A 24,122-nucleotide genomic window follows, 5' to 3' on the forward strand; every position below is an offset into this window, starting at 1 on the left:
ACTAAAGTAGAATTATGACACCATCGACCAGCAATGTTGAAGCCACAAGTCACGAGTCGACCTAAGCAGATTTCGCAGATATAGGTCTACATACTCGGAATCATTATGCTGAATAATGCATAATAAAACACACCAGCCAAGTATGTTACATCCAATGATCAGACTATTTAAAGATATTCTCCAGTACTTTTGTATACTTTTTAGCCAGTAGATCTGAAAGTAGCACTCACGAGCCAAGTGGTCCCTGAAAATTGCGTACTACGTCACATATGTGCAGATATGTGCACCACGTCATTGCCCTCTCTCTCGCTGTGCTGTGTGTGCATCATGTGCCTCTTGCTAGCTGTCACTCAAATGGCAAGGGGCTGAAGCTCATTGGTAGAACTCAAAATGCTAGGGGGCTGGCCCATGTGGGGGAAAATGTAGGGAAAAAATGATGCAGCACAGCTTCCAGAAAAACAGTCGCTTTCAAACGCATTTCGTCGCTAATTGAGGTAAGAGTAATTCTTCTCATAGATTCCGCATGTATGAACTACAGACACATCCAGCCCAAAGGTTTATACAAATACTTAGTCGCCAAAGTTCCGGAGCATGTCTCTTTATTTGAACTGATATATTATTTATATCGAATCGCATTCATTATGCCTAGATGGGAAGTGGATTTATTGAACATCTCATTTGGACCTTAATGAACACAAGCATAAATACAGTAATACTCTGCTGTGTGTAGTCACCTGACTTGGCGAAGAAGTTGATGAGGGCGTCAGTCTCGCAGCTCTTGTATAGCTCAGACAGTTGGGCGCTGCAGTTCAGACTGAGGTTGTGGATCCGCAGACGACGCTGGCCGCTGACGGTCGTGTACAGCAAGGCACACTGGGAAACGGAACACACACAGAAGCCGTTAGTGGGTCAAAAGTCTGTCATGATTTCAATCGTACATGTCAGAGTAGGATGTTTAAGGCTTTGTGGAACCTTTGGCTGAAAACACACATTGTGAATGGGATACATTGGTTATTAAATATGATGCACATTTGTATTTGTTGCAGTCAATTATCCACTTTGCAGTGAGCCTAAATATCTGATTAGTGGTAACCATTCAAAACAGCAGCTTGATATGACTTCAGCAAAACAATTTAGCGTTATTTTTTTTGTTTGTTGTGTGTGTGTGTGTGTGTGTGTGTGTGTGTGTGTGTGTGTGTGTGTGTGTGTGAGAGACACCTGCATGAGTGCGCCCGTCTCCTCGCTAAGTTTGTCATCGTGTTTGAACTCCACAGTCACAGCCTTGTCACAGTCCACGGCAGCCATCTCCACGTCTGTGGTGTTGTTCATGTGGATAGCACCGAAGAAGTTTGTAGCCCTGAAGCCTGGCAGGAGAGACAAGGGAAAACTATGGGTTAGTGTCTTGAAGTGCAATACAGTCTAGCAGTATTAAAACCAATTTTACCTAAATACCTTTTAATCAATGCATTATTTAAGCAATGGAATTATCTGGCGATGTAAAACTGTTGGAAACAAATGTAATTTAAAGATATTACTAAATTCTACAATCTAAACTGTACCTCTTTTTTTTAAGTACATACAAGTGCAATACACTAAAAACAGTTGACTGAATTACCTGTGCTGGTGCGGACTCTCATGATGGCGTCAAACCCGATGGCCTTCTTCACATCCTTCCTAAGTTCACTCAAGAAATGCTGCCCATCCATCTCCACCTGAAATACACAGGTAGTGACACAGTCAACCACAAGGTAACAGAGTTTCCCCCAATTATACTCCATGGAATATTGGTCCAGTGCCAAGATCTGAATGAGATATGGCCTCGAATGCATTTCATGTAATGAGAGTAATTATGTGTTCAATAAGATAAGGATTCATGGACTCAAAATGGCAGTTTGGACAAAATAAGATGTTCTGTGGCATAAAAGGAGCACTCTTCGGAACTAGACGGCAGGTAGCTTAGCGGTTAGAGTGTTGGGCCAATAACAGATAGGCGGCTGGTTCGAATCCCTGAGCTGACTAGGTGAAAAATCTGTTTATGTGCCCTTGGACAAGGCACTTAAACCTAATTGCACCTGTAAGTCATTCTGGTTAAGAGTGTCTGCTAAATGACCAAAAAAAAAACAACTGTGTTGTGCAGTTGTTTGCATTACTGTTTGTGTATACCTGGAAGTTGCTGTACTTGAAAATGGAGCCTCCTGTGTGTGTGGGGACGTCTCCCATGGTGGCGAGGTCCACATACTGGCTGGGGAAGAGGAAGAGATCCACGCTGCAACCCTGAGACACACAGTCCTGGGAGAGCTGCTCGTACACACCCTTCTGGGGCTGGAACAGAGTCTAGGACACCGCAGGGGATCCAAACACAAACTTAGAAAGCACACTATTCACACACTCAAAACATTTTAATAGACAATGATAATATGGTGCACTTTGTTTTAAATGTAAAAGACTGGCTGTTTTTCTTCACCTTCTCTTTCTCTGTGTGGGTCAGCTTCTTGTCGTCCCTGTTCTTCAGTTTCCCAGGGGCCTCGGCAGTGGGGATGGATGAGTGGAAGATGAACAGCTTGCCACTGCATTCTGCTGTCTGGAGAGGACAAAAATAAATATAATATTACAGAGAGGTAACAGGAGAGAGTGAATACTGGAAAAAGGTGTATACATGCAAGTATTTCCTCGTATGACTGTTTCAATGAAGGGAACAACATTGATTTGACCTAGACGGGTCTCATTATGTTCACATTCAGTGAGGGGATTCTAGGGTTTAAGTTTAGGTCAACAGATTGCTAAAGCAACAGAGTCAATGGTCTTCGTGACCCAAATTAGTTGCGACTCACCATCATACCCACATTTTCCCACCTGGACAAAAGGAACACCTGTGAGAATGCTGTTCATTGACTACAGATCAGCACCATAGTGCCCACAAAGCTCATCACTAACCTAAGGACCCTGGACTAAACACCTCCCTCTGCAACTGGATCCTTAACTTCCTGACGGGCCGCCCCCAGGTGGTAAGGGGAGGCAACATCAAAGATTTGGCATGGGTGCCCAGATCCTCAAAAAGTTATACAGCTGCACCATCGAGAATATCTTGACTAGAGGTTTACCGATTAGTTGGAATGGACGATTAATTAGGGCCGATTTCAAGTTTTCATAACAATCGGAAATCGGTATTTTTGGACACCGATTTGCCCGATTTTTTTATTTATTGTATATGATAGGGTGGCAGAACCAATTGGTGAGGCATAAACTGAAGCCTGGGAAATGGCGCCACCTTTGGCCAAGGGAGCCACTACAGCCCAACTACCCAGGAGGACTGGCACACGTGTTTTTTTTTTTAAACCTTTATTTAACTAGGCAAGTCAGTTAAGAACACATTATTACTTTCAATGACGGCCTAGGAACGGTGGGTTAACTGCCTTGTTCAGGGACAGAATGACAGATTTTTACCTTGTCAGTTCGGGGATTCGTTTTTGCAACCTTCCGGTTACTAGTCCAACGCTCTAACCACCTGCCTTACTTTGCACTCCACGAAGAGCCTGACTACCTGTTACGCGAGGGCAGCAAGAAGCCAAGGCAAGTTGCTAGCTAGCATTAAACTTATAAAAATCTATCAAACTACACATGATTGATGATAATACTAGTTTATCTAGTGTGTCCTGCGTTGCATATAATCGATGCGGTGCCTGTTAATTTCTCATCGTATCACAGCCTACTTCGCCAAACGGGTGATGATTTAGCACTGTCGTTGCACCAAACCTAACCATAAACATCAATGCCTTTCTTTAAAATCAATACACAAGTATATATTTTTAAACCTGCATATTTAGTTAATATTGCCTGCTAACATGAATTTCTTATAATTATGGAAATTGTGTCACTTCTCTAGCGTTCCGTGCAAGCAGTCAGGGTATATGCAGCAGTTTGGGCCGCCTGGCTCGTTGCGAACTGTGTGAAGTTAATTTATTCCTAACAAAGACCGTAATTAATTTGCCAGAATTGTACATAATTATGACATAACATTGACGGTTGTACAATTTAACAGCAATATTTAGACTTAGGGATGCCACCCGTTAGATAAAATACGGAACGGTTCCGTATTTCACTGAAAGAATAAACGTTTTGTTTTCTAAATGATAGTTTCCGGATTTTACCATATTAATGACCAAAGGCTCGTATTTCTGTGTGTTATTATGTTATAATTAAGTCTATGATTTGATAGAGCAGTCTGACTGAGCGATGGTAGGCAGCAGCAGGCTCGTAAGCATTCATTCAAACAGCACTTTCCTGCATTTGCCAGCAGCTCTTCGCAGTTTATGACTTCAAGCCTATCAACTCCCGAGATTAGGCTGGTGTAACCGATGTGAAAAGGCTAGCTAGTTAGCGGGGTTCGCGCTAATAGCGTTTCAAACGTCACTCGCTCTGAGACTTGGAGTAGTTGTTCCCTTTGCTCTGCAAGGGCCGCGGATTTTGTGGAGCGATGGGTAACGATGCTTCGAGGGTGGCTGTTGTCGATGTGTTCCTGGTTCGAGCCCAGGTAGGGGCGAGGAGAGGGACGGAAGCTATACTGTTACACTGACAATACTAAAATGCCTATAAGAACATCCAATAGTCAAAGGTATATGAAATACAAATGGTATAGAGAGAAATAGTCCTATAATAACCTCAACCTAAAACTAATGTTTAAAGGAACCACCAGCTTTCATATGTTCTCATGTTCTGAGCAAGGAACTTAAACGTTAGCTTTTTTACATGGTACATATTGCACTTTTACTTTCTTCTCCAACACTTTGTTTTTGCATTATTTAAACCAAATTGAACATGTTTCATTATTTATTTGAGGCTAAATTGATTTGATTGATGTATTATATTAAGTTAAAATAAGTGTTCATTCATTATTGTTAATTGTCATTATTACAAAAAAAAGAAAATTATAATAATAATTTAAAAAAAATAATTTAAAAAAAACTATTTAAAAAATTTTTTAAACGGCCGATTAATCGGTATCGGCTTTTTTGGGTCCTCGGCATTGAAAAATCATAATCGGTCGACCTCTAATCCTGACCGGTTGCATCACCGCCTGGTATGGCCAAGGTTCCTGCCACCCAACTCTATTGTGTCCTCCTCCCAGAGTGCTAAGAGCCTTGGCGTGACCCTGGACAACACCCTGTCGTTCTCCGCTAACATCAAGGCGGTGACCCGATCCTCTAGGTTCATGCTCTACATTCGCAGAGTACGACCCTGCCTCACACAGGAAGCGGTGCAGGTCCTAATCCAGGCACTTGTCATCTCCCGTCTGGATTAATGCAACTCGCTGTTGGCGGGGCTCCCTGCCTGTGCCATTAAACCCCTACAACTCATCCAGAACGCAGCAGCCCGTCTGGTGTTCAACCTTCCCAAGTTCTCTCACGTCACCCCGCTCCTCTGCACATTCCACTGGCTTCCAGTTGAAGCTCGCATCTGCTACAAGACCATGGTGCTTGCCTACGGAGCTGTGAGGGGAACGGCACCTCCGTACCTTCAGGCTCTGATCAGTCCCTACACCCAAAGAAGGGCACTGCGTTCATCCACCTCTGGCCTGCTCGCCTCCCTACCTCTGCGGAAGCACAGTTCCCACTCAGCCCAGTCAAAACTGTTCGCTGCTCTGGCACCCCAATGGTGGAACAAGCTCCCTCACGACGCCAGGACAGCAGAGTCAATCACCACCTTCCGGAGACACCTGAAACCCCACCTCTTTAAGGAATACCTGGGATAGGATTAAGTAATCCTTCTAACCCCCCCTACCCTCCCCCCCAAAAAGATATAGATGTACTATTGTAAAGTGGTTGTTCCACTGGATATCATAAGGTGAATGCACCAATTTGTAAGTCGCTCTGGATAAGAGCGTCTGCTAAATGACGTAAATGTAATGTCAGAGGAAGGTCACATTTTTTTTGTCAAAGACTCCAGTCACCCAAGTCATAAATTGTTCTCTCTGCTTCCGCACGGCAAGCAGTTCCAGAGCACCAAGTCTAGTTCCAAAAGGCTCCTTAACAGCTTCTACCCCCAAGCCATAATACTGCTGAACTATTAATCAAATGGCCACCCAGACGATTTACATTGCCCCCCCCCCCCCCTTTTTTTTTACACTGGTGCTACTCGCTGTTTATTTTACCTTTATTTAACTAGGCAAGAACAAATCATTTTTTACAATGACGGCCTACCCCAGCCAACGCTGGGCCAATTGTGCGCTGACCTATGGGACTCCCAATCACAGCCGGTTGTAATACAGCCTGGAATCGAACCAGGGTCTGTAGTGATGCCTCTAGTACAGAGATGCAGTGCCTTAGACCGCTGCACCACAATCTATGCAGTCACTTTACCCCTACCTACATGTACAAATTCCTCGACTAACCTTGTTATTGTATTACTTTTTTAATTTAGTTTATTTAGTAAATATTTTAACTCTTTCTTGAAATGCTTAAGGGCTTGTAAGTAAGTATTGCACGGTAAGGTCTACACCAGTTGAATTCGGTGCATGTTTCAAAGCAAATTTGATTTTCTGCAAGGCTGTCTGTTCGCTTCTGAAATTACCTCTACCACACATTAATTCAAACTGAAGGAAAGCCGTTGGGAAAAAAATTCAGTTGCAGCCGATTAAATAAACAGTTCTATTTGGAAGCAAAACGGAAAGTTGCCGAGTCATTGGGTTGATGGAGAAACTGTTTAATGCACAATGCCAACTGAGAACGCACGGTATAACGGACTATGTCGAAGAAAGGGGGGTTGGGGGAAAGAGTTGGCGATAAAGGGGCAGTGACTGCAAAAAGTTTAGATGGCCTCTACAGCTGACAGACTTATTTGTTTGGACTACTCTAATTCCTCTAGCTTTGAGTTTTAGATAAGCATCCAATATAATGTCACAATGTACTTTATCAACTTATTATGTGGGTCTGTTGTCTTTTAATCTGTCGTCTTTTCATTTCAATGTGCCAGTGTTTTTCTATCTGTCCCTATGTAAATAAACAATTGTAATGAAATCAGAGAGGTTATTGGGTACTTTAGAGTCTATCACCGCCTGGACAAAGTAACAGCTGCCCTGCTATCCAGCTCCCATTCCCTCGTGTGTGACAGAGTTGACATCTAGCCTCTCACCTTGAGTGCCTCTACCCCAGCCTGGATGACGGGGGCAAAGACCGTCTCGCTCTCGTTGGTGTCTGCAAACATATCAGGGATCTGGTCCAGGAGACTGGAGAGGAGTGAGAGAGAGGAACAGTGTCACAATCATTCACCTCTGGTACATTGTGTTCAACACTTGGTAGATACACAATTTGCTCTGTCCCAATTGTGTTAAAATAGCTTTGTTTCATTGCCTCCTTTCCTTTATGACTGCTAATCTGAAAGGTGATGGGTGTAAGTACTACGGTCAGTGTCCATCCAGTTATTTTAACTGTCTGTGGTTTATCAAGGAAGAGAGATGAGGAAACAAAGTTATTTTAGATTACTGGGACAGCCAGTGGCTACATCCAATGGTATTGTCCTTACAATACCATTGTCCACAGATCATTGAAAGAGTATCATGCACATAGACAGTTTAGAAGAGTGAATTTCTCAGCTCATACACTAGATAAAAACCCCTTTGGAAGAATTTTGTTGTTGCTACAAAGTCATATTTGGATCTAAACCAAGGACTCAACTCACATTTGTTTAATTATATTGTACGTGTTGAGAAAAATGAGTCAGTTCTTCATAAAAACAAACTGGTTGATCTGGGAGTAAGAGACTTAGCCAAAAGTCATAGACATACCAAAATATCAAGTTGTAATAAATCATTTTGGTGCTGTGTCATACAACTGCATAGATAAGACTATTTTCCATATAAATCCACATGGGTCTTTTTAATATAAAATACTTCCAGGGACCACTTCTCTGGAAGCAACTGTTTTTCAACATTATCTTGACATTTGTGATGAAAACCACTGAAACTATGGATAAAATGAGGCTTGGGACACCTGATGGGCAAGATAACCAAATGCTGTCATTCAACAATTGTTTTTACCACATGACAAATGTTGCTCAGAAATGAGCTTTGACAGAAATAGATGCACGTCGACAGGCTTTGAGAAGGAGCTGGAGATAAAGACGATGTATTTGTTTATCAAAAAGAAAGAGACCACTACAAACCCACAAAGTAAAATTGCTTCAGACAGAATGTTTACGCTTTGGTCTGCATCAGATTGTCACACTTTGGGGTATAGATTACAGTGTGCAGAGTTCATCCTGTTCTCACCACCATTGGGCTATATAAGCAAAATATTGTCAATGCCTCCTTCAAAAAGTTTCAGATTCCTAACATTTAACAACGACCTGACTATTTCTATTCATAAACAATAATTAACATATCTAAATATTTGAAAATATGCAATCAAGCATCACTACTCAAATCAATTCTCATGTCAGAGGTGTGCCCCTTACTTGTTGATGACGGCACGAGACTCCTGGAAGTTGACGAGGAAGCCGTCGAGCAGTGGGACAAACATCTCGGCCGTGTCAGACACCACCATCATCTGAGGCTGGGCCAGGGCACTCTTCACGTTGTAGAAGTGTAGGATCTTGTTGTAAGTGACGAAGCCCACCTTCACCGTCGAGCTCTCGGCACCATCCTCTCTGTGCGGGAGGAAGAGGGGGCAAAGTTGGGGATGAGCGTTAGTGTCATATATATATATATTATATATATAAATAAAAGAGCGAGAGCGGCCTGGCATGAGTCATTAATGATAGTCATGTCATTGATAATATTTGCCTAAAACATAGAGATTTGGGTCCAGGCTAGATGGAGAGAGAACCTTTCAGAATTGTTTATTTGAACTAAACATGCTTGTTATTAGAGGGAACTATGTTACAGCATAGATTAAGTAATCACTAAATTGTTATAGTCGCTTATGCACTCTGACATAAAATGGGCAATAAGCGGCAGATCAGTCCCCTACTCTGAAGTTTTATTCTAAACATGCTATGACAAGAACAGATAAATCAATGTGGATACACACACTGTTTGCAAGCAGTGTTAGCTACCGGACCTGGTAATAGAAACAATACAATATTCCCGAAAGTGTAAACTCCGACCATCTGGCACTCCAGGCAGGCTCAAGCAAATGCTCAACGAATTTGAAAGATTTCAAATAGTATTTTAACGCAGCCATGTTAGCTACAGCATTACAGGATATGGGACAGCCAGCTCAAAAGTTTACCTATGTAATTGCTCCTTTCCTTACGATCCATGTTTTGGTTATGGATGCTTCAATAGGTAATGTTAAATTATAAACTGGGTGGTTCGAGCCATGAATGCTGATTGGCTGACAGTATGCCACAGGTATGACAAAACATTTATTTGTACTGCTCTAATTACATTGGTAACCAGTTTATAATAGCAATAAAGGCACCTCGGGGGTTTGTGGTATATGGCCAATATGCCACGGCTAAGGGCTGTATCCAGGCACTCCGAGTTGCGTCGTGCGTAAGAACAGTCCTTAGCCGTGGTATATTGGCCATATACCACACCCCCTCGGGCCTTATTGCTTAATTAGAGCGCTAATGGTTTCCTTCAACCTCTCCGATATCACTATGTTAAAAGGCACAATTTCATGCCTGGTTTTTCCAGACCTTTGTATATTTATTTGCTCTAGCAAAACAGCTTCCCGCCATATTGTTTTATTTTATTTAACTAGGATATAAATCACAGTGATGTTTTAGAGTTAGCAACTGATGTGCTAAAAACATTCCTGGTGTAGAAACACATTTTTAAGGAAAAGAAAAAACACATTGGAGGAGAGGGTCTCATTCCGGGGATGGACACCTCTTCCAGCTTCCATCACTCAGCCAATAAAAAAAAAAAAAGAAGGGCCATCACCCAGTCATGCCTGACGAACATACACAAACATCCACAGAAAGAGGGTTAGGATTGTTTTTCTTCAGGGCAAAGTGCTGATAGGTGAAGGAAAAAAGGGGCCTCATATGCTTTCAATTAAAATGACTGCCATCTCTGATGTCTTGTGATTTAATGTCCACACACAATTTCTCTCTTACAAACAACCCTCTCCAACTCGTGCCTCAACAGAAGTTTAATAACATGAACAATAAACTGTCAGTGAAATATATGACTTTGTTTTCCGCCCTTTACAGATCTCGCTTTCATTTTCATGGACTGGGGAGAATTCTACCCAGTCGAGATAAAATCTATTTTATATACACCTCTGTTTTGATGAGGCTACAGAGAAAGTAGCTGCAGTAGCACAAAGAGAACCTGAGTGACAAATTAGAGCTCTTGGAATTGGCCTGTTGGACTAGTAAGAGTGTTGAACTGGGGCCTGTATCTAAAACCCTTATCATTAAAACAATGGGTATCACTGTTTGGATAGTCCATCTGTAGATGCTCAGTATCAGTGACATTTCAACTATCTACTAACCCTAGCCATAAACTTAACCCTTATCCTAACCCTGACCTTTACAAGCAGTTGCTTATCAACAGAATCTACAGATGGACTATCCAAATAAGGTGTGACCAAACAATGTGTAAAAGCATTCCCCATCTGACAAGGGGAAACTGGGGTTTGTCTCCCTTTCTTTCTGAACACAGCAGTATAGAACATGCACTTTAACCCAGTATAAATGAGGTGCTCGTTCTAACTAAATCTGCCATATGTAAATGAGACCCATAGAACAGACTTATGTCAACATTATTCACAAGAACTGACATGAGAAGCAGTCAGGCAATGCAGCTTTTTATTGCTTGTTTTCATACTGAGTAACAGTGATGAAATATGAAATGAAGGAGAAAATACCACAGGATTTAGTATACACCTGCGTGTGCTTTCTTGGAGCCCCTTTTCCCCCGTAGCAAGCGAGAAGCAAAAATGTGGCTATTTCGGCAGCGTTGCAGATCCTTGTTCTGTTTCCAACATGTTTTCCATTAGTTTCAATACAGGAGAGAGCAAAGTCTCACAATGGACAACAGGGAAGAAAAGTAATTTAAAAACAGGGGGCTTATTTGGAGAGCACTACCTAACCGTTTCGGGGATGACGTAAGGGTTTCGGACAAATATCTCCATAAGTCTGCAGGCTAGGAGCGAGAGCCAGTTTCCAAATAAGTTATTTTAGGAAAGTCCAGGTGAAGTATGTCATCCGTTTCTCGATGGTAAATCAAAACCTTGTGTCTCGCTGGCGACCCACATAAAACAGCCAAAATCAGACCCATCTGTGCCGCGGACTTCTTGTGTCTTGGATATGATTCAGGGTTAGAGGCTGCACTGCACCATAACATTTTCTCCCCTCCCACTCATTATTTCCCTTCCCCGAGCATCTCCCCCCTCCCATCAAACCACCCCCACAACCTTTAGGAAATCATTTTCAACTGATGAGATACTTGAATACTTGGCTACCTCTTTTCTTTGCCTTGTAGATGTGGGACAACCATATTTGGCAAGGTATCGCGGCTTTCCAGTAGTATTCCGTTACACCCTGAGGCGATGGAAGCATAATGAAGCTCAGGCGAACATATGGATGAAGATGTGAAGATGTGTTGACAGAAAAGTGGGAGGTAGTGTAGGCTATACTGTATCTGGAGGTCTGCAGCCCACCCCAAATATCAAACCACCAAGCTACACATTATGGGTGACGAGGGTGTCGAAAACCAACACTTCTATAAATCTAATGTGGTTTCTCTCTGACGTGAGACTTCAGTTATCCTATGTTAATCCCTTGGAGAGCAGGGCATTGCATAAAAGATTCTGACATTGGACACGGCTTACGTCATTTCACCGTAACCTCCAAGGCTATGTAGTGAGTCTCACTCCAAGTTAGCAGATCCCATATAAAAAGATATTGGAGCTAAGCTGTAGGCAGAGTGATATTGGGCCAGTTTCCAGAGTGCTAAAATGCAGGCGGTTCAAGGCTCCATTCCTTGATTACGAGGTCAGTGTTTGATAGCGTGTGTATTGTGTGTGTACCTGGGCAGGTTGTCTAGCAAGGTCTTCAGCTCCTCACATATCAGTCTGACCAGTCCGCTCTTGATGTTGGCATAGGACACGTCGATCATGAAGATGTACGCCGGAGGACTGGCTGGCTTGTTGTTCTGAAAGAGAGAAAGAGGACATTTTGAAATACAACTTCAATTCAACTACTGTGTTACTTCACCGTATTTCCTTAATTTGTGGTTTAAAATGTCTTTGTCTAAAACAATGGCGTTTTAAAACCCTGAAAACAAAACAACTATTGATCACTTATGAAAATCAACAATTGACCCTGCCTCCAAGGTCAAACAGATAACGTGAACACACAAGAGACGTCAAATCTGTTCCCCAACTTTAGGTGAAACGTGTAGGCTACAATTGGATCCCAATTTTCTCTCTTCCTTGCATGTTCTGCCCTGTGTATCCCTCCACCACACCCATTACTTTCTCTATGTTTTAAGCTTACAGCTTGTTTGGATCTTGGAGCCGTTAAGACTATTTGTGACATCTGACTGCCCTCCATTTGTTAGGAATGTGGATGAAGGACACAGCACGGGCCATGTTTTGTTTCCGCGGTAACAGTCTGACTCGGCTCACCTAGGATGCTTGCGGTGAAAGCTGGCCGGGACTACATTTCCAAACATTAATAAACAGACTGAAGTAACAAGATGGCTTCAGTAGCAAAACGTGGCGTTGCTACCCAGAATGTACAAGAAAAGACCACCCCACAGAGCGTTAACAAAATGGAGAACTTTTGGCTTTAATGAGGTGGTGTTGATAGAACAGAACATGCTTTTGCCTGTACTCTGTGCTCCTAATCACTTTCACTTCGTACAAGTCTTTAAGAGATAGACTCTTGCCAAGCATTAGTTTGGCCAGTTTTATCCGTTCTGTTCCATGTACCATCACAGCTTTCCTTTATGTCAATTCAAATTGTAGGCTATTGGCGATGTATAAACTGCTAGGAATATTGATTGAAACACATTTTACTTTTCATCCATACAAAAGTAATTAAAAGTAGTTATTTTACCAACTGCCAATTTCTCTCTATTTGTATAAAATGAAACAATATCATACATAAGGTTCACAATGAAGGTTAATTTATGAAGATACACCACAATGGTAGAGCTTTGCTTACCTTGCAGTAATCCAGGGTGGCTTCGAACTCATAGGACCCCAGCGACAGCTCTGGCCTCTTATATAAATCCACCCTTCTGCCCATGTGGTCCAGGTGTTGGAAATAAAAGACTGGCACTGTGAGAGAACAAAATAACGTGTTTTACCAGTGGTGACAAAAACATACCCCAAACATAATATTGCCTCTGCTTAGCAACTATGCCTTAAATGGCTTTCCTCAGGCATAGTGTCCCCTACCTAAGTGCATTAGTTTCTATGTAAGAGGGTTCAAAACTACCCTAAAGCCCTGGTCAGACCTTAAGTCAGAAATATGAAGAATAACCCCAACTACTATCATTTAAATTACAGATAATGTAAGTTATTCAAATGAAGACAACTTTTTTTTAGTTTTGAGCTCCAAAAGGTTAGTCAGATCCATAGCTGATCTTTAGCCACGGGGCATTATGACCCAATAAGGTCTCCCATCCTCTCGTTATGGGTGGACGTACCGTCATTGACGCAGTTGCAGAAGCCGCACTGGTAGCGGCGGCCGCCATCGATGAACTGCATGTAGGGACACATGTAGGCTTTGCAGCGGTTACAGCGGATCGGACCGGTCTCACCATGGTTCACGACATAGAGAGGAGTCTGGGCCACACAATAGAACAGAGGAGATAGTCTGATTCATATCGTGTGATTTCTGATTCATATTGTGTGATTTCTGATGATTGTTCTCGATTATATCGACTGATTGGTTCTGTTTAGGGCAGCAGGTAGCCTAGTGGTTAGAGCGTTGGACTAGTAACCGAAAGGTTGCGAGATCGAATCCCCGAGCTGACAAGGTAAAAATCTGTCGTTCTGCCCCTGAACAAGGCAGTTAACCCACTGTTCCTAGGCCGTCATTGAAAATAAGAATTTGTTCTTAACTGACTTTCCTAGTAAAATAAAGGTTAAAAAAAACAAACACGTGTGCCAGTCCTCCTGGGTAGTTGGGCTGTAGTGGCTCCCTTGGCCAAAGGTGGAGCCATTTCCCAGGCTTCAGTTTATGCCTCACCAATTGGTTCTGCCACCCTATCTATATTCAAGCATCCTAACAGTTAAATTTTGCTTTACTTTAAATTAAAATATTGCCTTTAAAACTGAGCTATTGTGGAAATTGAAAACAAGACCTAACACAGTGCAACAGTCTAGAAGAGTGAAGTTGTTGCCGTTTTACACAAGTCTGAGTTCTATCAAGATCTTTGCCCTTGTAGACCCACACTCCGCCATAAAGTATTTAGTCTAAACATTGTGGGTGATCTCATCTATACCTTCAAAACAGTTATTATCGTGCAACTCAACACGTGCCGTCACGATACGCAAAGCAGATTCGCTCCCCAGAAACGGATCAATGTCATGCCCCATGTAGGTAATTGCTGCATTACATTTACATTACATTTGTCTATAGCTGAATGTTTCTGTCCGAATAAGGCTTTGTTTAATGTAAGGATGAAATATTTTTCATGCTGAGTGGGGATGTGTAGGAATACAGATGGCAAAGGTGTGCCTATGGCTTATCCAGCCCACACACAAACAAACCCACGGAAACATATGGCATAAATTACATGCAAAGTCTGTGCAATCACAAACATTCATTAGTGAAAACAAACTGTGGGCACATGCTATATTCACATGTGCATGGCCAAATAGCCAAATCTCGTTCAACTACTACATTAAGCATCACTGAAATTATATACTATCCAAAATATTGTAGCCTATCAACCAAAACATTGTCTCAGGGCTATAAATCTAACCTAAAAACACATTGAATTGTCCCAATAAGACCCCCTTCATTTCTGCTCTTTCTTGAAGGGAGGCTTTTACTCTAGTACTTGTTTATATACTATTGTGTGTATGTTTTTCATATGGCCTCCAAGACCATTAAACTCCACATGCAGACAGACGTGAATGCAGCCAAGTAGTTAATCCAAAGGGGACGTGAAGCTGAATTATAAAAATGTTTAGAATAAGTCCAAGTGCGAAACAAGGGTTTAAAGTTAAGACTCACTGCTTGTGCAGTGAGATTATTCATTACAAACAAAACAATAATGCTAACATGGTGATAATGTGCTAGCTTTTGTTTGATATGGAATCTATGCAGGGCGTTAGCTTCCTACTATGGGAATCATGCTAGTGCTGTCTGGACATTGAGTGCTAACCAGAGAAGGCAATGCACTTGATTGCTTTGCTGAACCCCTTTCATATTCTGGGGTCCAAGCAGATCTTGACATTAGCTAATTAGCTCTTTCTATGAGACAGAGCGAAAGCTACAGTAGCATTGCCTAAAAAGGCCCTTTGGCACTGAAGACAAAGTGAGGGGAAGAATATCTAAGGCAGGATTCCTGGGACCACACAAGATCCACATGAAGGTTGTCCACGGGACACTTTGAAAAGTTTACAGCACTTGGATGTACAGTATATTTTTAAGGAAATAATACATCTTTGTGTCATTGAGGAAAACTAAAAGTGCTAGTGTCTCCCTTCCCTAAAAGGATGTCTTCAGTATGTGCCTGTGGTTTTGATAGTATCTGGGATTAAACATCTTGGTTTCAGAATTCATAAGTGGTTTAGTGGTTCAACTTTATATAACAATGTGGATAATCTCTGCAAACATACACAGGATAAGGCCTACCTCATTCTTTGGCACCGTGGCGAAAGGTTTGATGATGGCACCCAAAGGAACTTGGCACTGCTTGGCCAGGTCAGCCGTGCAGGGGAAAGAGTAGGTGGTGCAACGCATGAACCTAGGACTGGCATTTCCTAAAGAGGATGAAGAAATGGAAACAAAGTTAAAAAAATAAAATAATAATAATTGAAATGGTTCAATTAAAGTTGTACTCATTGGTTTGATTCAAGAAAATATAGAAACAGTTTAAACATGTTAGCATTTTGTGTTTACGCATAAAGCCTTCCACTTGTCCTAATATCGCTCAGTTCTTCCCTTTAAAGATTAATCAGGCTGTAAATAACTTACACTTTTTTCTTTTACAAAGAAATACAATATTCAGTATTCTTTTTCATACATTTAAGTACAGTATCAAACGTTACCACTTAATTCATAACAATCAGTATTTCCCCTCGCCATTTCCAGGTAACGTTGCACTCGAAGAGAACCTTACCATGAATATATGTTTATTTTTTCCAGTGTGGTTAAACAATTTTTCTGAGACGGAAATGTTTAAGTTTGACAAATCTGGTGGCGCAACTTAAAACGAAGTCAAAGGGTAAAGTAAATACAAAGTTTTAAAAAATGGAATCTCATCTAAAGGTTTATGTTATATTACTAGCTTCTGGAGGTATTCGTTTGAGTTAGAGCAGGGGTCTACTCAATAGGAACAAAATAGAAACAAATTTGCCAAAACGGGGAGGGACCTACCTAAGAAACTCTTGTTTTCGTTGCAAAACGTTTCCCTTGAGAAAACGTTTTGCTACGGTCTGCACAAATGAATTGACCCCAATCATGTTCCCAGAATATATTTCAGAAGTGTATGTTTGATCTAAGGCCATTATCGGATTTGTTTAAAGCCATCCGTGTCACGTTTTACTAATCCATTCCTTGGGAAACCCCACAACTGCACATTGTTGTTCCATCCCAACACAAACAAACCTGAGTCAACTAGTCAAGTAATCGCAAAGCCCTTGATTAGTTGAGTCAGGTGTGCTAGTGATGGACTGGACAAAAAGCTATGTTAAGTATGTTGGAAGTAATGTTAGTTCTGTTTGTGTTTACAGTACAGTGGTATTCCTGTGGCTTACCTTGGTCCTGTACAGTAAAGTCAGTAGTGACCAGCGGGGGAACCTGACCCCTGAGGTTTGTGGTGTACACCTGTCCCCCTCGTTTGGCTTGGTCATCCTCTGTGACTTGTGTCTAAACCAGAGAGGTGCATTGTCAGTGAAAGAGTGTATACTGTGCGGAGTCATTTCCTTAAACAGTCAGGTTGTGGGTGAAAGCTTTCAATCAGTTCCACTCGGTTCGTTTTTGCTAGATGTGTGTGGTAAAAGGAGACGTATTGGTATCGTTCAAATTCACATTTTGCTGTTGCTTTGTCGTTTGCCTAAGAACATTCCAACCACAATCAGTCAAACATTTTGTGGTTTTAACTACGAGACAGGGTTGACTTCATTTGTCGGTCATACATTTCATCCAAATAAGACACATACAATAGGTAATTTGGGGAGGTGGGGGTAACAAAAATGGGTTGCTCACATGTCTATCCTGGGCCCAAACTGGGTGTGCAGTAGCCAAATCTTCTAAAGAGATGTGTTTATAGGTAATACTGGCTTGGAGGAAGCTGGGAAACATGTGAAATGGCATGCAAAGACGTGAAGTCACACGAGGATTAAATATGAACTCACTGTGCTAGGGATGGAATCAGGGTCCAGCTTTTTCTGAGGTGGCCCGGACATATGGGCTGCCCCGCCTTGGAAGGGTCCCGCCATCCCGGGTCCCGCCATCTGCCCCCCAAACTGACCTGACACACAGACCATGCCACAGTGTAAGGCTCTGGTGACCTACACCTGGTGCAATCCTAGTGGCAAGCGCACACTAAGTGGTACAGTACTCCAAAAGCAATTTGTACACACTACTCACCACCTTCAATAAGATAAGATTGACTACCACAGTGAGTTACCATATCCTAGGACACAGATTATCCCTGAAAACCATGTTTTATTCCAGGAATCGGCTTCATCTGGCTCCAGGAAACTGGCCCTACAAATCCATAAAGCTATGCAGTGATCATCACTGAGCCATAGGTAACTGCGCTTTCTGTACCTTGTGGTTGCTGAGGGTATCCTGGTTGTCCGGCTGCTCCAGGCCCGGGCTGCTGGAAGCCCCCAGCGCCTGGAGGGGGTGGGCCTGGGAAGGGCCTACCCATGCCTCCCATGGGTGGGTGCCCTCCCATAGATGGGCCAGCTAGGGGCGACTGTGGGGGAGCCATCTGAGGTGAATGGGGGCCCGTAGGTGGGCCCAGGGTTGAGTGTCCCATGGTTGGGGGAGGGGCGGTCTGGAATGGCTGCTGGGCTGGGGGAGAGGTGGGGGGTGCCTGAGGGCTCTGCATGGGCCCTGGACCTGCAGGATATGCAGGGCGAGGGTGAACAACTTTCAACACACTGCATGAATGAAGCATAACAATAACTTTTTTATTACACCTTTATTTAACCAGGTAAGCCAGTTGAGAACAAGCTCTCATCAACTGCTTACCTGGCCAAGATAAAGCAAAGAAGTGTGACAAAAACAACAGAGTTACAAACAAACCTACAGTCAATAACACAATAGAAAAAAAATCTATGTACAGTGTGTGCAAATGTAGAAGAGTAGGGAGGTAAGGCAGTAAATAAATTGGCCATAGAGGCGAAAATTACAATTTAGCATTAACACTGGAGTGATAGATGTGCAGATGATGATGTGCAAGTAGAGATACTGGGGTGCAAAAGAGCAAGAAGATAAATAAAAATATGGGGATGAGGTAGTTGGGTGTGCTATTTACAGATTGGCTGTGAACAGGTACAGTGATCGGTAAGCTGCTCTGACAGCTGATGCTTAAAGTTAGTGAGGGAGATAAGTCTCCAGCTTCAGTGATTTTTGCAATTCGTTCCAGTCATTGGCAGCAGAAAACTGGAAGGAAAGGCGGTCAAAGTAAGTGTTGGCTTTAGGGATGACCAGTGAAATATACCTGCTAGAGCGCGTGCTATGGGTGGGTGTTGCTATGGTGACCAGAGAGCTGAGATAAGGCGGGGCTTTACCTAGCAAAGACCTGGAGCCAGTGCGTTTGGCGAGGAATATGTAACGAGGGCTATCAAACGAGAGCATACAGGTCGCAGTGGTGGGTAGTATATGGGGCTTTGATGGCAAAACGGATGGCACTGTGATAGCAAATTGGATGTAGTCTGAGTAGAGTGTTGGAGGCTATTTTGTAAATGACATCGCCAAAGTAAAGGATCGGTAGGATAGTCAGTTTAACGAGGGTATGTTTGGCAGCATGAGTGAAGGAGGCTTTGTAGCGAAATACGAAGCCGATTCTAGATTTAATTTTGGATTGGAGATGCTTAATGTGAGCCTGGAAGGAGAGTTTACAGTCTAACCAGACACCTAGGTATCTGTAGTTGTCCACATATTCTAAGTCAGAACCGTCCAGAGTAGTGATGCTAGTCGGGCGGGCGGGTGCAGGCAGCAATCGGTTGAAGAGCATGCATTTAGTTTTACTAGCATTTAAAAGCAGTTGCAGGCCACGGAAGGAGTGTTGTTTGGCATTGAAGCTCGTTTGGAAGTTTGTTAACACAGTGTCCAAAGAAGGGACAGAAGTATACAGAATGGTGTCGTCTGCGTAGAGGTGGATCAGAGAATCACCAGCAGCAAGAGCGACATCATTGATGTATACAGAGAAAAGAGTCAGCCCGAGAATTGAACTCTGTGGCACCCCCATAGAGACTGCCAGAGGTCCGGACAACAGGCCCTCCGATTTGACACACTGAACTATCTGAGAAGTAGCTGGTGAACCAGGCGAGGCAGTCATTTGAGAAACCAAGGCTATTGAGTCTGCCGATAAAAATGCGGTGATTGACAGAGTCGAAAGCCTTGGCCAGGTCGATGAAGACGGCTGCACAGTACTGTCTGTTATCGATGGCGGTTATGATATCGTTTAGGACCTTGAGCGTGGCTGAGGTGCATCCATGACCAGCTTGGAAACCACATTGCATAGTGGAGAAGGTACGGTGGGATTCGAAATGGTCGGTGATCTGTTAACTTGGCTTTCGAAGATTTTAGAAAGGCAGGGCAGGATGGATATAGGTCTATAACAGTTTGGGTCTAGAGTGTCTCCCCCTTTGAAGAGGGGGATGACCGCGGCAGCTTTCCAATCTTTGGGGGATCTCAGACGATACGAAAGGGAGGTTGAACAAGCTAGTAATAGGGGTTGCAACATTTTCGGCGGATAATTTTAGAAAGAGAGGGTCCAGATTGTCTAGCCCAGCTGATTTGTAGGGATCCAGATTTTGCAGCTCTTTCAGAACATCAGCTGTCTGGGCCTGGGCAAGTTGCTAACATACTGCATGCTAGTTTACCGAAGTTGACAAAGCCATAAATATATATAGACTAACATTAGTAAGAAAAGCTTCTGTTCTACTGTTTGGACAACACAGCTGTTTGCTTTTTTAACTTGTTTGCGAGTTGCTTTGCATCTTGTTTACTTTCTGAAGTGGATGCCACCCCCCTAACCATTCCCAATACAACAATCTTGAGTTCTACAAACAGTGATTAATTACCATATCCGAGGTTCATGGAACCCATCTGATTGGTGAGCTGCTGTGCTGGGGCCTGGGGGGCCATGCTGTGGTAGGGGGAATTAGGGGGTTGTCCATACGGAGAGGCGGAAGCAGCAGCAGCAGGAGAGGCAGGGTACCTGGAGGACAGTAAACAAAGAGCTAAATATTGTCTGTTCCAACAGACAAAAAAAAAAAAACTTCTGTTAATTTACCTATTAGTGGATTGAAGAAAATGGAAGATGGAATGCACTAAGAGTATTGGGATGAAGCCATGGGTGCCTTTCAATTCTTGACCCTTTTACCCAAAGTGTGCACTTGCTCCCTCCCACTCATTGGTTGAAAGCAATGACATGGTGTTAACATGGGCTAGAGGGTGTTTCTAGCATAGGTATTACACCAGTCCATTCCATTTACATTTAATACAATTCCATTAGGTGGATAGATCAAGTGCATACTTCAGGAAGGGTAGAATTCAACCATTAGAACGTTATTGTGGTAAATAGACTCTGCTTGGTGGAGTAAGCTCTGTTACCTTTGAGGGTGAGCTCCATTCTGCTGACCGTTTGAGCCATACTGGCTGGAGACCTCTGGTGGAGGCATGCCGGAGGGGGAGGACACAGGCTTCATCAAACCTGGAAGGTAAAGAATCCTCTTATGGTCACACAATATATACACAAAGTATGCACCTGAGCAAAATGTCTCATCTAAATGCTATGCCAATAGCATTGCTGTCCACAAAGCATCCTCTTGCAGTCACACATTACATACACAGTACACACGGGCAAGCCTTCTAAATAACAAGGCGATAGCATGGCCGTGCACAGAAATGCATATCCCTAGGCTTAAATGTTGTCATTTCAATTGGAAGCTGCATTGCTTGAATCATGAACAAGCAATTGCTCCTGGTATAATAAAGAATTGCACACTTCCCAAATGACAAGATCCGACCGGTTGGATGAAAAGCTAAAACAGAAGATTTTACAGGAGGAATGAGAGACCAAAGGAACGTGGCTTTACCTGTTGGTGGGGCTGGGAATGACTGAGGTTGTCCCCCATAGTGTCCATAGAGGGGCTGGGCAGGCGAACTCCCAAACCCAGCTGGGTAGCCCACCATCCCAGGCTGGGCCTGGGAGTATGGAGGCGTGGCAACATAACCCTGCTGACTCATCCTAAATGCTGTTAAGGTCTTCTCATTCCAAAATGGCGGAGATCCAAGAACCTGCAAAGACGGAAGCAAGGAATTTTGTTTTCTGAGGAGGCAGTTAATTTAAGGCAGTCTAGACTTGAAGGGCCAAGAAAATGTTGCTTGAATTTAGTCGTGAGATTACAAAAGCTCTAATTCACAGAATTTCACCAACCACAGCATTTAGACACTGACACTGCACAGGGGAACATTTTTCCTAGATCGCCCACTTGACAGTAGAGGTCGACCGATTATGATTTTTCAATGCCGATACCGATTATTGCATGCCCCCCTCCCCCCAAAAAATCTGATACCGATTAATCGGCCGATTTTTTTTATTTATTTGTAATAATGACAATTACAACAATACTGAATGAACACTTATTTTAACTTAATATAATACATAAATACTATCAATTTAGCCTCAAATAAATTATGAAACATGTTCAATTTGGTTTAAATAATGCAAAAACAAAGTGTTGGAGAAGAAAGTAAAAGTGCAATATGTGCCATGTAAAAAAGCTAACGTTTAAGTTCCTTGCTCAGAACATGAGAACATATGAAAGCTGGTGGTTCCTTTTAACATGAGTCTTCAATATTCCCGGGTAAGAAGTTTTAGGTTGTAGTTATTATAGGAATTATAGGACTATTTCGCTCTATACGATTTGTATTTCATATACCTTTGACTGTTGGATGTTCTTATAGGCACTTTAGTATTGCCACTGTAACAGTATAGCTTCCGTCCCTCTCCTCGCTCCTATCTCGGCTCAAACCAGGAACACATCGACAACAGCCACCCTCGAAGCAGCGTTACCCATGCAGAGCAAGGGGAACAACTACTCCAAGTCTCAGAGCGAGTGACGTTTGAAACGCTATTAGCGCGCACCCGGCTAACTAGCTAGCCATTTCACTTCGGGAACACCAGCCTAATCTTGGGAGTTGATGGGCTTGAAGTCATAAACAGCGCATTGCTTGAAGAATTGCGAAGGGCTGCTGGCAAAACGCACAAAAGTGCTGTTTGAATGAATGCTTAGGAGCCTGCTGGTGCCTATCACCGCTCAGTCAGACTGCTCTATCAAATCATAGACTTAATTATAATATAATAAACACACAGAAATACGAGCCTTAGGTCATTAATATGGTCGAATCCAGAAACTATCATCTCGAAAACAAAACATTTTTTCAGTGAAATATGGAACCGTTCCGTATTTTATCTAACGGGTGGCATCGAAGTCGAAATATTCCTGTTACATTGCACAACCTTCAATGTTATGTCATAATTACGTAAAAGTCTGGCAAATTAGTTCACAACGAGCCAGGCGGCCCAAACTGTTGCTTATACCCTGACTCTGCGTGCAATGAAGGCAAGAGAACTGACACAATTTCACCTGGTTAATATTGCCTGCTAACCTGGATTTCTTTTAGCTAAATATGCAGGTTTAAAAATATATACTACTGTGTATTGATTTTAAGAAAGGCATTGATGTTTATGGTTAGGTACAGTCGTGCAACGATTGTGCTTTTTTCGCAAATGCGCCCCCGTTTGGTGAAGTTGGCTGTCTTTGTTAGGAAGAAATAGTATTCACACAGTTCGTAACGAGCCAGGCGGCCCAAACTGCTGCATATACCCTGACTCTGTTGCAGAGGTGACACATTTTCACTAGTTAAAATAAATTAATGTTAGCAGACAATATTAACTAAATATGCAGGTTTAAAAATATATACTTGTGTATTGATTTTAAGAAACACTGATGTTTATGGTTAGGTACACATTGGAGCAACGACAGTCCTTTTTCGCGAATGCGCTCCGCTTATATGCAACGCAGGACAGGCTAGATAAACTAGTAATATCATCAACCATGTGTAGTTAACTAGTGATTATGATTGATTGTTTTTTATAAGATAAGTTTAATGCTAGCTAGCAACTTACCTTGGCTTCTTACTGCATTCGCGTAACAGGCAGGCTCCTCGTGGAGTGCAATGTAAAGCAGGTGGTTAGAGCATTGGACTAGTTAACCGTAAGGTTGCAAGATTGAATCCCTAAACTGACAAGGTAAAAATCTGTCATTCTGCCCCTGAACAAGGCAGTTAACCCACCGTTCCTAGGCCGTCATTGAAAATAAGAATGTGTTCTTAACTGACTTGCCTAGTTATATATATATATATGTGTACTCTCTCTAGAGAATGTGTACTCATATATATATATATATATATATATATATATATATATATAGAGAGAGAGAGAGTACACATTCTTATTTTCAATGACGGCCTAGGAACGGTGGGTTAACTGCCTTGTTCAGGGGCAGAATGACAAATTTTTACCTTGTCAGTTTAGGGATTCAATCTTGCAACCTTACGGTTAACTAGTCCAATGCTCTAACCACCTGCTTTACATTGCACTCCACGAGGAGCCTGCCTGTTACGCAAATCGGTGGCCAAAAATACTGATTATCGATTGTTATGAAAACTTGAAATCTGCCCTAATTAATTGGCCATTCCGATTAATCGGTTGACCTCTACTTGACAGGTTCGTGGTC

General features: G+C 42.6%; 1 protein-coding gene across 3 annotated transcripts in view; it reads right to left on the minus strand.

Annotated features, from left to right (window-relative positions):
* LOC106608613 (protein transport protein Sec24D) overlaps positions 1-24,122 on the minus strand; it is a 34,314-nt gene that overhangs the window by 4,326 nt on the left and 5,866 nt on the right. For 2 of the 3 annotated variants that reach the window (XM_082977421.1, XM_014206648.3), the window contains exons 2-18: positions 21,417-21,618; positions 20,932-21,031; positions 20,400-20,536; positions 17,911-18,207; positions 17,493-17,608; positions 16,893-17,004; positions 15,769-15,896; positions 13,607-13,745; positions 13,120-13,235; positions 11,979-12,103; positions 8,449-8,640; positions 7,129-7,222; positions 2,465-2,581; positions 2,164-2,334; positions 1,616-1,712; positions 1,219-1,364; positions 735-873 (exon numbers count right to left, since the gene is read on the minus strand). In XM_082977421.1, coding sequence (XP_082833547.1) covers positions 735-873; positions 1,219-1,364; positions 1,616-1,712; positions 2,164-2,334; positions 2,465-2,581; positions 7,129-7,222; positions 8,449-8,640; positions 11,979-12,103; positions 13,120-13,235; positions 13,607-13,745; positions 15,769-15,896; positions 16,893-17,004; positions 17,493-17,608; positions 17,911-18,207; positions 20,400-20,536; positions 20,932-21,031; positions 21,417-21,567 — 2,377 coding nt within the window. In that variant the 5' untranslated portion in view covers positions 21,568-21,618. The remainder of the gene's footprint in view (positions 1-734; positions 874-1,218; positions 1,365-1,615; positions 1,713-2,163; positions 2,335-2,464; positions 2,582-7,128; positions 7,223-8,448; positions 8,641-11,978; positions 12,104-13,119; positions 13,236-13,606; positions 13,746-15,768; positions 15,897-16,892; positions 17,005-17,492; positions 17,609-17,910; positions 18,208-20,399; positions 20,537-20,931; positions 21,032-21,416; positions 21,619-24,122) is intronic. The other variant, XM_014206649.3, reaches the window with a different exon arrangement.

This window comes from Salmo salar, chromosome 07, assembly GCF_965601325.2.
Source record: "Salmo salar chromosome 07, fSalSal1, whole genome shotgun sequence".
Classification (NCBI taxonomy): Eukaryota; Metazoa; Chordata; class Actinopteri; order Salmoniformes; family Salmonidae; genus Salmo; species Salmo salar.